Below are 13,692 nucleotides of genomic sequence, written 5' to 3' on the forward strand. Positions count from 1 at the left end.
AAGTAAAACTGTTGAAGTCTTGACTTCCATGGAAACCGATTAAAACATTGCATGATCTGCTTATTAGTTGATGATTCCCAGAAACCCAGTCTTCAAAGTCAGAAAAAGACCTGATATGACCAAAGGATGTCAAATGGGAGAAAACTACTCCCGTGATATGTATGAATGTGTTATCCAATCATAGGGTAGCCCTGGTGATGTCCTCCAGACAGGGTGTCACAATCGCAATGATTACACAGGGGTTACATCAGAATAGGAGTCCACAATGAGTGACTGGCAGCTTTTTCAGCCTAGGCTTATGTGACAACCATTACTAGCATTTTGAGGCATACTTTGCTGAGAGTTGACATACTTGGTGCTGGAGTCTGGATCTCCCCACACCTAGCCATGGAGAAAGGTGAAGTGACAACTTCAGACAACTTGGACATGGTAAAAACTAACTCCTGGCTGAAATTACACTCTCCTGAAAGTAAGGCCATGCCACTACAATGGTGCGAGAGTTCTGCTCAGACTACCACAAATCCTATATGGTGAACCAAGGCCAATCAAAATCTTTTAGAGATTGGAGAAATAATTTAGGTTGTGTAAGGGAGTCACATACACTGCTCTAAGATCCTTAGAGAAAAAGCAAGATACAGATGTGGTAGAACTAGAGGCTGAATCTAGCATTTTTAGTGAAAGCAAAGAGGAAACCAGAAGGGCCAGGCCTGATGAATTCTGCATGCTAGAAGTAGCTTCATGTGTTTAGGTCTCTTCCATACCATCCTACTAAAGCAGGTATAGGAAAACCCAGGCCCGAGGGCCAGATGTCGCCCCCTTGGGCAATTTTCACAGGCCCTCCTCTCTCTCACCATCCTATCCTTCCTTCCTTCTCTCTTGTCTTTCTCCTTTCCTCCCTCCCTCTTCCTTCCCTTTCACACTTTTGTCCTTCCTTCCTTCCTTCCTTCCTTCCTTCCTTCCTTCCTTCCTTCCTTCATTCTCTTTTGTCTTTCCTTCTATCTTTCCTCCCTCCCTTCCTCCATTCCCTTCCTTCCTTCCTTCCTTCCTTCCTTCCTTCCTTCATTCATTCTCTTTTGTCTTTCCTTCTATCTTTCCTCCCTTCCTTCCTCCATTCTCTTCCTTCCTTCCTTCCTTCCTTCCTTCCTTCCTTCCTTCCTTTTTTCCTCCTTTCCTCCTTTCCTCCTTGGCCATGTTTAGCTGGGAGAAGGGAATGTAGAGAGGGAACATGAGACCCATGTTTCAAGATTTCAAATGGTGTCCCCTTGAGGGGAGGTGTGACTTTCTGCTGCTCTAGAGGCGAAAGCACAAGGGAGCAGTGGTGTCAAATGGCAGCAAAAGAGATTTGACTTAAAAGATTAGGAAGAACTTCCTGAAAGTAAGAGCTGTTGGAGAAGGGGCATAGTCTGTCTTGGAGTGTGATGGAGTCCCCTTCTCTGGAGGCTTTTCCGCAGAGGCTGTCTATTGGGAGTGCTTTGATGTGCTTTCTTGCATGGCAGGAGGTTGGACTGGATGGCCCTTGGGGGTCTCTTCCAGCTCTAGGATTCTAGGATTATATATCAGGAATAAGCAATATGGGGTTTCGTGGATACACTTTCTCTCTCTTGTCCACCATCTCATTCTGACCAAGGCCAACCCTTTTCGGATCCAAATGTTTCCTGGTTTTCCTTCACTTTCTGCATCCGAAAGAGAAGAGAAAGGGGAGGAAAAGGGCAGGGAGGGGACTCCTTTCCAACCTGCCCATCCTGCTCCAGCCCGCTGTGCGGCCTCCACGTTAGAAAGTTTACCTATGCCTATACTAAAGGATATCTCAGTGTGTCGTGTGCTTCTTGGATATCCCCATCTATTAATAATAATAATAATAGTAATAATAATAATATTTACTTGATTTATATGCCACCTTTCTCCCTGTGGAGACTCAAGGCAGCTAACAATTCCAAACTTTGGTTATAGTTTTAAAATCACAATACATTTTTTAAAAAAATTAATACCGTGTGGATTAAGGTTAAAAATCCAGATTAAAATATAATAAATATTAGCCTTTAAAACTCACAATCTTCTCTCCCCCCCCCCCCCCTCAATTCGATTCACACTTCCACAGCAGCATGTCCTTTATTCTTCCCCAAATGCCTGCTGGCAGATGAAGGTCTTGACCTACTTGCAGAAGGCCAGCAGGGATGGGGCCATCCTGGTCTCTCTTGGGAGGGAGTTCCACAGTAGAATCATAGAATCATAGAGTTGGAAGAGACCTCATGGGCCATCCAGTCCAACCCAAGAAGCAGGGAAATTACATTCAAGCACCCCTGTTGGAGCAGCCACCAAAAAGGCCCTCCCTTTCTGTTTCTCTCTTTCAGTCTCTCCTCATAGATATACATGATTCCCTCCAATGAGCATATGAAGCCCAAGAGATAAGCAGAAACCTTAGGAAAATTATCATAGCAAAGAAAAATATATTTTGGCTCATGTAAGTGTTTTGCATATTCAAGGGCTGGTCATAGTTCACGATTTAGTGAATGAGGTCCAGCAGAAAATGATTTTCTCTCTCCAATTCTAGCTAATTTAAAATATAATTATACCAAAAATTCAGCCAAGTTACTTTGAGGCAGAAAATCACTGCAACCCTGCTTAGCTTCAATGTCTTTCTGTCTTGTTAATCTTTGCTGTTTTATCAGACTTTACGGTGTTGCTGCCACATTGTTATTGTGTGAGGTAGTGATTTAGGCATTATGACAGTTTAACAAAATTAAGGAATGAATATAGCAAAAACAAGAGACAAACGACAAAAATTCTCTCCTTCTCTTTCTTTCTAGGACTCATGGAACTGTTTCTGTGCTTTCTTGCAATTCCATGATGTGACAGACTGGTATCATCCCAAATTCCCGCTAAAGCAAAGCTACCAAAGATCCAAAAAATCACTCCTCTAATGCATCCTCTCATATTTCTCTGGCTTCAATCAGGCATGCTACTATTCTGGGCAAACAAAGGTGAGTTCAGAAGAATCTTCATATTATTACATTATAAAACATACATTTGTCATGGTAATGGTGTCAATGACAGTCTGTGGGTGTATTTATCATATCAAAAGCAAACCAATGTATTTGAGAAAACACAAAGTTTAAAAAGTTGGCATTCTATTAAATGTACTTTGACCAGTAGCTGGCCACTTGGAGTGCCTCTGGTGTTGCTATAAGAAAGTCCTCCATTGTGCATGTGGCAGGGCTCAGGTTGCATTGTAGAAGGTGATCTGCAGTTTGCTCTTCTCCACACTCGCATGTTGTGGACTCCACTTTGTAGCCCCATTTCTTAAGGTTGGCTCTGCATCTTGTGGTGCCAGAGCGCAGTCTGTTCAGCCCCTTCCAAGTTGTCCAGTCTTCTGTGTGCCCATGAGGGAGTCTCATATGGTATTAGCCAAATTGAGGTGCTGGGTTTTAGCCTGCCACTTTTGGACTCTCGCTTGCTGAGGTGTTCCTGCGAGTATCTCTGTAGATCTTAGAAAACTATTTCTTAAGGCATTGGCACACTGTCTGATATCCAAATAGGGGATGGGCCAGAGATGTCACTGCCTTGGTCCTTTCACTGTTGGCTACTACTTCCCAGCAGATGTCAGGTGGTGCAATACCAGCTAGACAGTGTAATTTCTCCAGTGGTGTAAGGCACAGACAGCCTGTAATAATGCAGCATGTTTAATTAACAGCCACATCCCCTGTTTTAGCGTGGTGATATGTGTTCCATACTGGGCATGTGTACTCAGCAGCAGAGTAGCAAAGCTCAAGGGCAGATGCCTTCACTGTATCTGGTTGTGATACCCAAGTTGTGCCAGTCAGCTTTGGTATGATATTGTTTCTAGCAACCACTTTTTGCTTGGTATTCAAGCAATGCTTCCTGTAGGTCAGAGAATGATCCAGGGTAACTTCCAGGCATTTGAGTGTGCTGCAATGCCCCAGTGGGTAATCCTCAGAGCTCGAGATGCTTGTCTGTGCTTAAGATGAAAAGCACATGTCTGGGTCTTAGATGGATTAGGAATCAGCTTGTTTTCCTTGTAAAGGCAGTAAGAGCACCTAAAGCTTTTGAGAGTTTCTGTTCTACCACCTCAAAGCTCCCTGGTCCAGAAACGACCAGACGTCTGTGGGTCACTAGTCAATATGAAGCTGGTAGGTAGGGTACTAAGGAAGAGGAGGTGTGCTACTGATGGAAGAAAACATTTTATATTTTCAGTCTAGTAATGGAAAACTTTGGCTGAGTTCTTAAATCCTGTGCATGGAGTATAGAAGGTGATATTGTGGAAGTAACTTATGTAAGTATACTTTGCAATATCTTGCCTGGTATCGACATGAGGCTGACTGGACAATAATTGTTTGTGTCATCCTTTTTTCCCTTCTTGAAGATAGGGACCACATTTGCCCTCCACCAATCTGCTGGGACTTCTCCCGTTCTCCAAGAACTCTCAAAGATGATTGCTAGTCATTCCAAAATTCCTTTCCTCTTTCTTTCTCTTCCATTCATTTTCTTTCTTCCCTTTTCCCACCTCATCCCTTCTTTATTCCCTTCCCTCAAAAAGAGCTTTGATGCTGTAAATCTGTGTTTCTCAACCTGGGGGTTGTGAGGGGGGTGTCAGATGAGTCGCCAAAGACCACCAGAAAACATAATATTTTCTGGTGGTCATGGGGATTCTGTGTGGAACGTTTGGCCCAATACTATTGTTGGTGGGGTTCAGAATGCTCTTTAGTTGTAGTTGAACTATAAATCCCAGCAACTACAACTCCCAAATGTCAAGGTTTATTCCCCCCCCCCCCCCAAACTCCACCAGTGTTCACATTTGGGCATATTGAGTATTCGTGCCAAGTTTGGTCCAGATCCATCATTGTTTGAATCCACAGTGCTCTCTCTGGCTGTAAGTGAACTACAACTCCACAACTCAAGGTCAATGCCCACCAAACCCTTTCAGTATTGCTGTTGTTCATGGGAGTTCTGTGTTCCAAGTTTGGTTCAATTCCATCATTGCCGGAGAATGCTCTTTGATTGTAGGTGAACTATAAATCCCAGCAGCTACAACTCCAATCCCCCCCCCCCAACCCCACTACTATTCAAATTTGAACATATTGACTATTTGTACCAAATTTCGTCCAGTGTATGAAAATACATCCTGCATATCAGATATTTACATTGAGATTCATAACAGAAGCAAAATTACAGTTATGAAGTAGCAACAAAAATAATGTTATTGTTGGGGGCATCACAACATGAGGAACTGTATTAAGGGGTCGCAGCATTAGGAAGGTTGAGAAATACTGCTGTAGTTGTTGTAGGTTTTTTCGGGCTATATGGCCATGGTCTAGAGGCATTCTCTCCTGACGTTTCGCCTGCATCTATGGCAAGCATCCTCAGAGGTAGTGAGGTCTGCTGTAGCTGGAGATCCTTCAATGAGCAGGAGGTTGGACTCAATTGCCTAAGAAGCCACATTGAATCTGTTCTGTGATTGGGTTGCTGTAGGTTTTTTGGGGCTATATGGCCTCTGAGGATGCTTGCCATAGATGCAGGCAAAACGTCAGAAGAGAATGCTTCTAGAACATGGCCATATAGCCTGAAAAACCTACAACAACCCAGTGATTCCAGCCATGAAAGCCTTTGAAAATACATTGTTCTTTGATTCTATGGGGTGGATTCTCCTGTATAATGAGAGTCCTTCTAGGGATTGAGTGAATTTCGTTGGCTACTATATTTTTCAGTACAGAACAAAAGGTCAGTGGAAATTAACTTTTAAAATGCTTCTTTCTTTTCCTGCTTGCTTCCAGGGGAACCCCTGATGTGTGAAATCTGCAGTGGTGCTGAAAGGAAGTGTACCAATGAGGCACAAACCTGCCTGCCAGTTTTAGACAAATGTGCCACCCTTCGATCAGAGAGCATAGTGAGTAAGTGCAAACAATCAAAGTCCTCAGCAGAACTGACTGTAAAACAGATGGCAGGCAGATCAATAGCCTGTTTTCTTTTTCATGGGCAGAATTGGCTGGATATTCCCAGAATACAGTTCCACTGACTGCCTAGTCAGGGTTTCATTACCTGGCTCAGGAAGTGTCGATGTTGATTCTTGCTCTTTGCATGTGCTTCCAGTTGACTCAAACTTATGGTGACCCCATCCTAGGTTTTCCTTTGGAAGATTTATTCAGCAGGAGATTTGTTATCATTTGCCTCTAAGGTCCCATCTGCGCTACCATATAAGTCAGCTTCAGAATGCAGTTTAATTGCAATGAACTAGATTATATAAATCTACACTGCCATATAATGCAGTTCAATGCAGTTAAACTGCACTCTGAAACTGTATTATATGGCAGTGTAGTTGGGGCCTAAGTCTGAGCCTCCTACTAGCTAAGTAAAGGTTTTCCCCAGTCATTAAGTCCAGTTGTGTCCAAGACTGGAGGTTGGTGCTCATCTCCATTTCTAAGCCGAAGAGCCGGCGTTGTTCATAGACATCTCCAAGGTCATGTGGCCAGCATGACTGCATGGAATGCTCTTAGCTTCCCACCAGAGTGGTACCTATTTATCCACTCACATTTGCATGTTTTCAAATGATAGGTTGGCAGAAGCTGGGGCTAACAATGGGAGCTTACCAGGCTCCCTGCATTTGAACTGGCAACATTTGTGGGCTACCCGAGGCCACTACTACACTGAACCAAACTTGGCACACAGAACTCCCATCACCAACAGAAAATACTGGAAGGTGGGCATTGACCTTGAGTTTTGGAGTTGTAGTTCACCTACATCCAGAGAGCATTGTGGACTCAAACACTGATGGAACTTGTCACGAATACTCAGTTTGCCCACGTGTGAACACTGTTGGTGTTTGGGAAAAATAGACCTTGACATTTGGGAGTTGTAGTTGCTGGGATTTATAGTTCACCTACAATCAAAGAGCATTCTGATGATAGAATTGGGCCAAACTTCCCACACAGAACCAACAGAATATGCTGTGTTTGCTGATGGGCTTTGATGACCCTACTTTATTCTTTTGCATTTGGTAGTAGATACTCCACCAATTCCTTATTTATTTCTGTTTCAGCTGAAACGAAAACACAACCTGAGTCTCTTAAAGGTAAGCAATAATAAAACCAAAGATAACTATATTGTAACCCCTTCCTTCTATCCCTGACCACACCAGTTGCAATTTTCTCCAAGCTTCTTCTCAAAGTTGGCAGCAAATCATATAAACCATTTTCTTCCCACTGAGAAAAAGTTTTGAAAAGTACATAGTTTCTGAAGCATATATAAAATTTGGGACTTCTTCTGCATACAATTACACAAAGCTGTTGTAGGCATCCCCCCCCCCCCCTCAGAAATTCTGTTAAAAGCACAAGAAACTATACTTTTGCATCATTTCTTGTTCATTTTTTGGACAGCCCCCAAGTTTTGTAGCTTTGTTGAATTTGTATCTAAGTCAAAGCAAGTACATTTTTAAAGTGAGCAAAGGGCGGGACCAAAACTTAACAATGATGGACAGGTGACTTGCCCTATGACTGCAACCAAAGAAGCCACCTATCTGCAGAGTCCCTGAAACCTAGGACTGCAAGCAAACATTTAATACAAAGCAAATAAAGTTGGAGCTCCTGGTACAGCTGTACCAGAACAACTACATCGGCTATTGCTGCAAGTAATGACAGTGTGAATAAATTGCCAAAATTTGCTTGAGATAGTGCTTGCAGTTCTGGAGGGGCTCTTAATTTTTTGCATCTCATGGGGATTTGGTTAACCAGTTTAAATTCATGAGTAAACCAGGTTTTTTTTTTAAAAAGTCTGAGTAAACCAGGTTTTTTTAAAAAAAATCTGAAACATTTGGGGGGGGGTTGAACCCCTAACCCCCCCCCCCCCTTGCTACAGGCCTAGCTGACTCCCAACCAGCTGCACCACAACCCAGTCGTACAGGATCACACAGGGAAGGGTTAACATCCCTGTGGTGTTTGTTTTGCTGTCTGTGCCCCTGTTCAGAAGATTTCACCTCACTTTCTGTCCCTGTGGTTATTGGATTTTGAAAAATGTGACTTTCTGTGAAAATGAGGATTGTTGATAAAGCTTCACATGATACTCTTTCAGGAGTAAATTTCCTTTCATATGGGATTATTTCCCTCATTTCCTTTTCTCTCAGCCCTGTTCTTACTTATGAGTCATTTGTAAATCAGATGTTTATAATTCAGTAAGATGCCAAACCTTGATACTGCTAGGCCATTAAATGCTAATCAAGGTGGCCAATGGAAACATTAACACCTACCTCAAATAGACAAGAGTTCTTTCTCCCATCCTGGACGTTCCACAGATATATAAACCTCACTTGCCTACTCTCCAACGGAGCTCACAGCCTCTGAGGATGCTATTTGCCATAGATGTAGGCAAAACATCAGGAGAGAATGCTTCTGCAACATGGCCATTCAACCCAGAAAACTCACAACAACCAAGAGTACTAGGAATCTGCACAAAATTGTGTATGAGCTCATGACCACCCACTCCTTGACCATCACTGTGATTTTTTAAAAATTCTTTCTTTCCATTGCATTCGTGTAGTGATGCTTACCACAATTAAGGTATGCATTGATTCCAAAGACTGCAATGAAGACCTCACCATTGTGAACATGGGCAAAGGAGGAATCATATCAACCAAGCTTTCCTGCTGTCCTGGCATCCAGTGCAATAAAAAAGTTTTTCCTTGTAAGTCATTCACTGTTATAGCCTCCTGCTGGCCACATTAAGGTCTGAATTATATTTTATCTTGACTAGGGTAAATCCATTGACTCCATTGGATTTACCAATCTATTAACTCTCCATTCAACATTTGACAGTAGGGATATATTCCAGCTGGGATTAACCAACAGGATTTCAGTTTATGACTAATAGGGTCAATAAAAAAAAAAAACAAGTTACGGACAACTCACTTTACTGAATTGTACTTGAAGATGTCTGGTCTCATCACACTAGAGAAGAAAATCCATTTAGAATCCGATTTCTGCCTCCTGCAAAATTCTGGGGTTTGTAGTTTAGGGAGGAGCTTTTAACAGCCCCAGTAAACTACAAACCCCAGAATTCTGCAGGAGGCAGAAACCAGATTTCGTTTTTTTAAGTCTTTACTGTGTATTTTCATAACACAGAGACAAAAAGTTAAAATTGTGTGCATAAATAAAAAAAATGCATATAAGTACAAGGGTTGAATGAAAAGTAATGCCTCCACCTTCGTAACTCCTCAACATATGGCACTACTGGTATGCAGCAGGTACTGGCTTGTTCAGTAGGCTCTCCTCTACAGTTCTATTTTGGAGGGAAGCCTTAGCATTGAGCTATCGTGTTGTTAAAGTGTGAAGTATGGAACCCTGCACAGATGGTCAGTCAGTGCGACTTAAGTGATGTGCAGTCATTGAATTCTTGACATCAGGTGTCACCCCAAAGGAGATTCATCAGAGAATGCAAACTGTTTATGGTTATTGTGTTGATGTGAGCACTGTGCGTTGTTGGGCAAGTAAGTTTAAAGATGTTGAGGTGGGAACATCTGACTTGCGTGACAAACAAAGAGTTGGACATCTTGTGACAGCAACCACCGAGTTGCACAAGCAAAAGGTTGACAGATTCATTCAGGGCGATCATTGTATCACTCAGAGAGAAATTTCAAGCATAATCAGCATTTCATAAGAACGTGTGGGTCACATTATTGCTTTGCTTGGCTATCAGAAGATCTGTGCTCAATGGGTAGCCAGGATGCTGATGCCTGAAATGAAAGCGCACAGACTTGAAATTTGCCAGGAACCGTGACAGCTTCAGAAAACTTGTTCATCGTTGGCAGAAATGTATCAAATTGTCTGGTGATTATGTGGAAAAGTGAATAGTGGTAGTTAAAGAGCACATTCTAAGGATTATTTCTGTATTTGATTTATTAAAATATTCCCATCCAAACCTAAGTACCGAAGGTAGAGGTATTACTTTTCATTCAACCCTCGTGTGTGTGGCGGGGGGGGGGGGGGGTGAGAGGGGGAGGGGAAGGAGCAGAAGGGGCAAAAGGAAGGAAAGAAAGGAAAGAAAAGAAGAGAATAAATAAAACAAAATAAAATAAGATAAGTGAGATATCGGTTCCTCTTCCGAGCTTCTTCCTGGAGGTTTTCTTCCTTTTCCTTCTTCTTCAACTTTTGTATTTCTTCTTATCTCTTTTCTCCCTTTCTTCTATAAAGTCTCCTTTTGGTGTGTGGATGGTTTCTATTCTTATGATTGTCTTATTTATTATTCTTACTTTAGATATTCAGTTATCAGTGTCCAGCCTGTCTCTTTCCCTATATTTTCTTTGTGTTTTTGTATCAAGTAGGTTAATCTGTCCATATTTCTTATGTAATCTTTTTATTCCAATCTTCAATTTTGGGTATTTCATTTTTTCTCCATAGTCTCACATAGCATTTGTTGTTGATAAGGAGAGGAGTTTATCTATGTTGCTGTCCAGTTTTTGTTTCTTAATTCCTAGTAAGAATATTTCTGTTTTGAGTGATATCTTTATTTTTAATATATATATTTGTAAATTTTCATGTATTTTCTTCCAAAATGTTTTTGCTTTTTTTTTGCATGACCACCACATGTGGTAAAAGGTTCCTTCTACTTCCCCACACTTCCAACATTTTAAATTTATATTTTTGTAGTATTTCCCTAATTTATGTGGTGTCAGAAAACAGATTTTAGATGGATTTTTTCTCTAGTGTGATGAAGAGAAGAGAGAGAGCATTATTTAAAATCAATTAAATCTGTATAAGTCAAACCTATAAATGTGAAGGGATGACTCCGCACTCAGAAAGCAGCATTTTCTGAACAGGAAACAACATTTTTCTTGTGCCCAGAAAATGCCGTTTTCTAATTTATAGGAGGTGAAAGATATTTGAAATGCTGGATTTGGAGGGGTGGGAGTGGGGGCTAAAATAAGCCAAGATTGGAATCTCTCCAGAGAAGTGAGTAGAAAATGAAGAGGGACTTGGAGAAGCAAGTTTCTTTTTGTCTTCTTGACTTTGCAGCAAACTTTTCCCACCGTTTTCTTCTCTTTTTCACAGTGCCACCGATAAACAGAACGTTAAATGGAAAGGAATGCAAAGGTTGCTTTGGTTTGCATAAAACCAGCTGCAATGAAGAAGAGGTTGTTCATTGTGCTGGAGAACAGATGTACTGCGTTGATTTATCTGGAATTGCATCATTTAGAAATTCTGGAACTGTTCAAGCTGCTGGTAACTGACCTTTCTGTCTCAATTTATGGGGAAAATGGGATGGACAGGAGTTGCAAAACAACCTTGAAGAACTAGTCAGATAATATGACAGTTTCTTTTAGCAAAATATTTGTTTAAGTGGGATTATAGCCTGTGTTGGATGAGATCACACACACCTCCCCCTGAAGACACAGGTTCGCAGTCTGGAACCCCAGGTGTAGGCAGAATTAAAACTTGTGCGCCAGCTGCGCCCATACATTGAGACACCAGAGTTGGCCGTAGTAGTCCATGCCTTCGTCACAACCCTCCTAGACTACTGCAACCCTCTCTACATGGGGCTGCCTTTGAAGATAGTTTGGAAGCTTCAGTTGGTTCAGAGATTGACAGTCAGATTGAGAAATGGAGCCCCATACAGGGAGAAATTCACTCCCATGCTACGACAGCTCCACTGGCAGCCAGTCTGCTTCTGGGCTAAATACAAAATTGCTGGTCATTACCTTTAAAGCCCTAAACGATGTGGGTTCAGGCTATTTGACTAACCACATCTCTGCCTACAATCCAACTCAGGCACTGCAGTCATCAGAGGAGGCCTTGCTCTCGATCCCACCCCCATCTCAATATGGCTGGTGGGAACAAGAGGGAGAACCTTCTCCGTGATATTCCCCCTCCTCTGGAATTCCCCCCCTAAAGAAATAGAGCTGCCCCTTTCCCTTCTGAAAACCTGTCTTTGTATTGTCGAAGGCTTTCATGGCTGGAATCACTGGATTGTTGTAGGTTTTTTGGACTGTATGGCTATGTTCTAGAAGCATTCTCTCCTGACATTTTGCCTGCATCTATGGCAGGCATCCTCAGAGGTTGTCAAGTTGCAACAGCAATCCAAAAGGATTTGGGCTTGGAATTTCCCTAACCACCTCTTTCCATTGCTTCCACAGGTCACAGAATTCCAAGTACAGAAATTGCCCTTAAAGGCTGTGCAAGCAAGGCATTCTGTGATGCTTTTCATAAGGGTATGGTCCATGTGTCAAAACTTGTTGTAGTTGCAGAAGGACATTGCTGGCTTGCCTCTGACAAGGGTGGTACCACTCCTTTGCAGCTTGGAGGGGCATTTCTTTCTGGTCTCCTGCTTATAAAGATCCTTATTTGATTTTTTTCACAGCACAAAAGTTCCTTTTCACTTGTTTTTGACTCTTTGTTCATATATAAAACACAGACTTTAGAAAAAGTAAATATCTTAGATTTCGCCATGTAGGTGTGCATTTTTTGTACATTTTTATTTTGCTACCAGATCTCTATCAGTAAAAGATCCTAATGGTTCTCAAATGCTACAATCTCAAATACTACGAGGATTGAATGAAAAGTAATGCCTCCACCTTTGCTACATGGGTGTGGATGGGAATATTTTAATAAATCAAACGCAGAAATAATCCTGACAATGTGCTCTTTAACTACCACTATTTACTTTTCCACATAATCTCCAGACAATTGGATACATTTCTGTCAACAATGAACAAGTTTTCTGAAGCTGTCACGGAAGAAGTTGACACTCTGTTTCCACAACCAGCGACTCACAGTTCTCTCAACATCTTCATCAGAAGCATAATGATGTCCCCGCAGATCTTCTTTCATTATTGGGAACAGATGGAAGTCAGACTGTGCTAAATCTGGACTGTATGGAGGATGCCTTACGGTGGTGAGATCCAGTCTCTGAAGTTTCAAGTCTTTGCGCTTTCATTTCAGGCATCAGCATCCTGGGTACCCATCATGCACAGATCTTCCGATAGCCAAGCAAAGCAATAATGTGACCCACACATTCTTGTGAAATGCCGATCAGTCTTGAAATTTCTCTCTAGTGATATGACAATCGTCCTGAATCAATCTGTCAATCTTTTGCTTATGAAACTCAGTGGTTGCTGTCACAGGACGTCCAACCATTTGTTTGTCACACAAGTCAGATTTTCTCACCTCAACATCTTTAAACTTACTTGCCCAACGACGCACAGTACTCACATCAACACAGTCACTATAAACAACTTGCATTCTCTGATGAATCTCCTTTGGGGTGACACCTTCTGCTGTCAAGAATTCAATGACTGAACATTGGTTAAGTCGCATTGACCGACTGTGCAGGGTTCCATACTTTTCACTTTAACAACACAACCGTTCAATGCTAAGGCTTCCCGCCAAATGAAACTATAGAGGAAAGTCTACTGAACAAGCCAGTACCTGTCGCATACCTTACCAGTACTGCCATCTGTTGAGGAGTTATGAAGGTGGAGGCCTTACTTTTCATTCAACCCTCGTACAATGGGGAGCTACTGTTTGCTGTATTAAGTGTTTTCTGTTGTCATGTAAGAAGTGTTCTTTATTGTAAGACTAGTTTGGGTACCCGGGTTATTTGAAAAAGGCATTTTTTGTTTTGGGGTGTTAGGTAATATCATGTACTTAATTAGTACCACTATTTATTAGGAAAAAACCCAGTCTTTTCTTTCAT

General features: G+C 41.8%; 1 protein-coding gene across 1 annotated transcript; it reads left to right on the forward strand.

The window, feature by feature from the left end:
* The first annotated feature begins 387 nt into the window (after positions 1–387).
* Positions 388–12,365, forward strand: LOC137095661 (phospholipase A2 inhibitor and Ly6/PLAUR domain-containing protein-like). The gene is made up of 7 exons (XM_067462426.1): positions 388–469; positions 2,886–2,981; positions 5,790–5,906; positions 7,052–7,084; positions 8,545–8,688; positions 11,052–11,222; positions 12,134–12,365. Exons 1-7 carry the CDS (start codon positions 388–390, stop codon positions 12,343–12,345), a joined length of 855 nt encoding a protein of 284 aa, XP_067318527.1. The 3' UTR covers positions 12,346–12,365.
* Positions 12,366–13,692: the final 1,327 nt, after the last annotated feature.

This window comes from Anolis sagrei, chromosome Y, assembly GCF_037176765.1.
Source record: "Anolis sagrei isolate rAnoSag1 chromosome Y, rAnoSag1.mat, whole genome shotgun sequence".
NCBI classification, from domain to species: domain Eukaryota; kingdom Metazoa; phylum Chordata; class Lepidosauria; order Squamata; family Dactyloidae; genus Anolis; species Anolis sagrei.

Coding starts and splice junctions, on each gene's coding strand:
- LOC137095661 (XM_067462426.1), top strand. CDS start 388: ATGGAGAAAGGTGAAGTGACAACTTCAGACAACTTGGACATGGTAAAA. Junction 470..2,885: donor GAAATTACACTCTCCTGAAA/GTAAGGCCATGC, acceptor TTCCCGCTAAAG/CAAAGCTACCAAAGATCCAA. Junction 7,085..8,544: donor ACAACCTGAGTCTCTTAAAG/GTAAGCAATAAT, acceptor GCATTCGTGTAG/TGATGCTTACCACAATTAAG.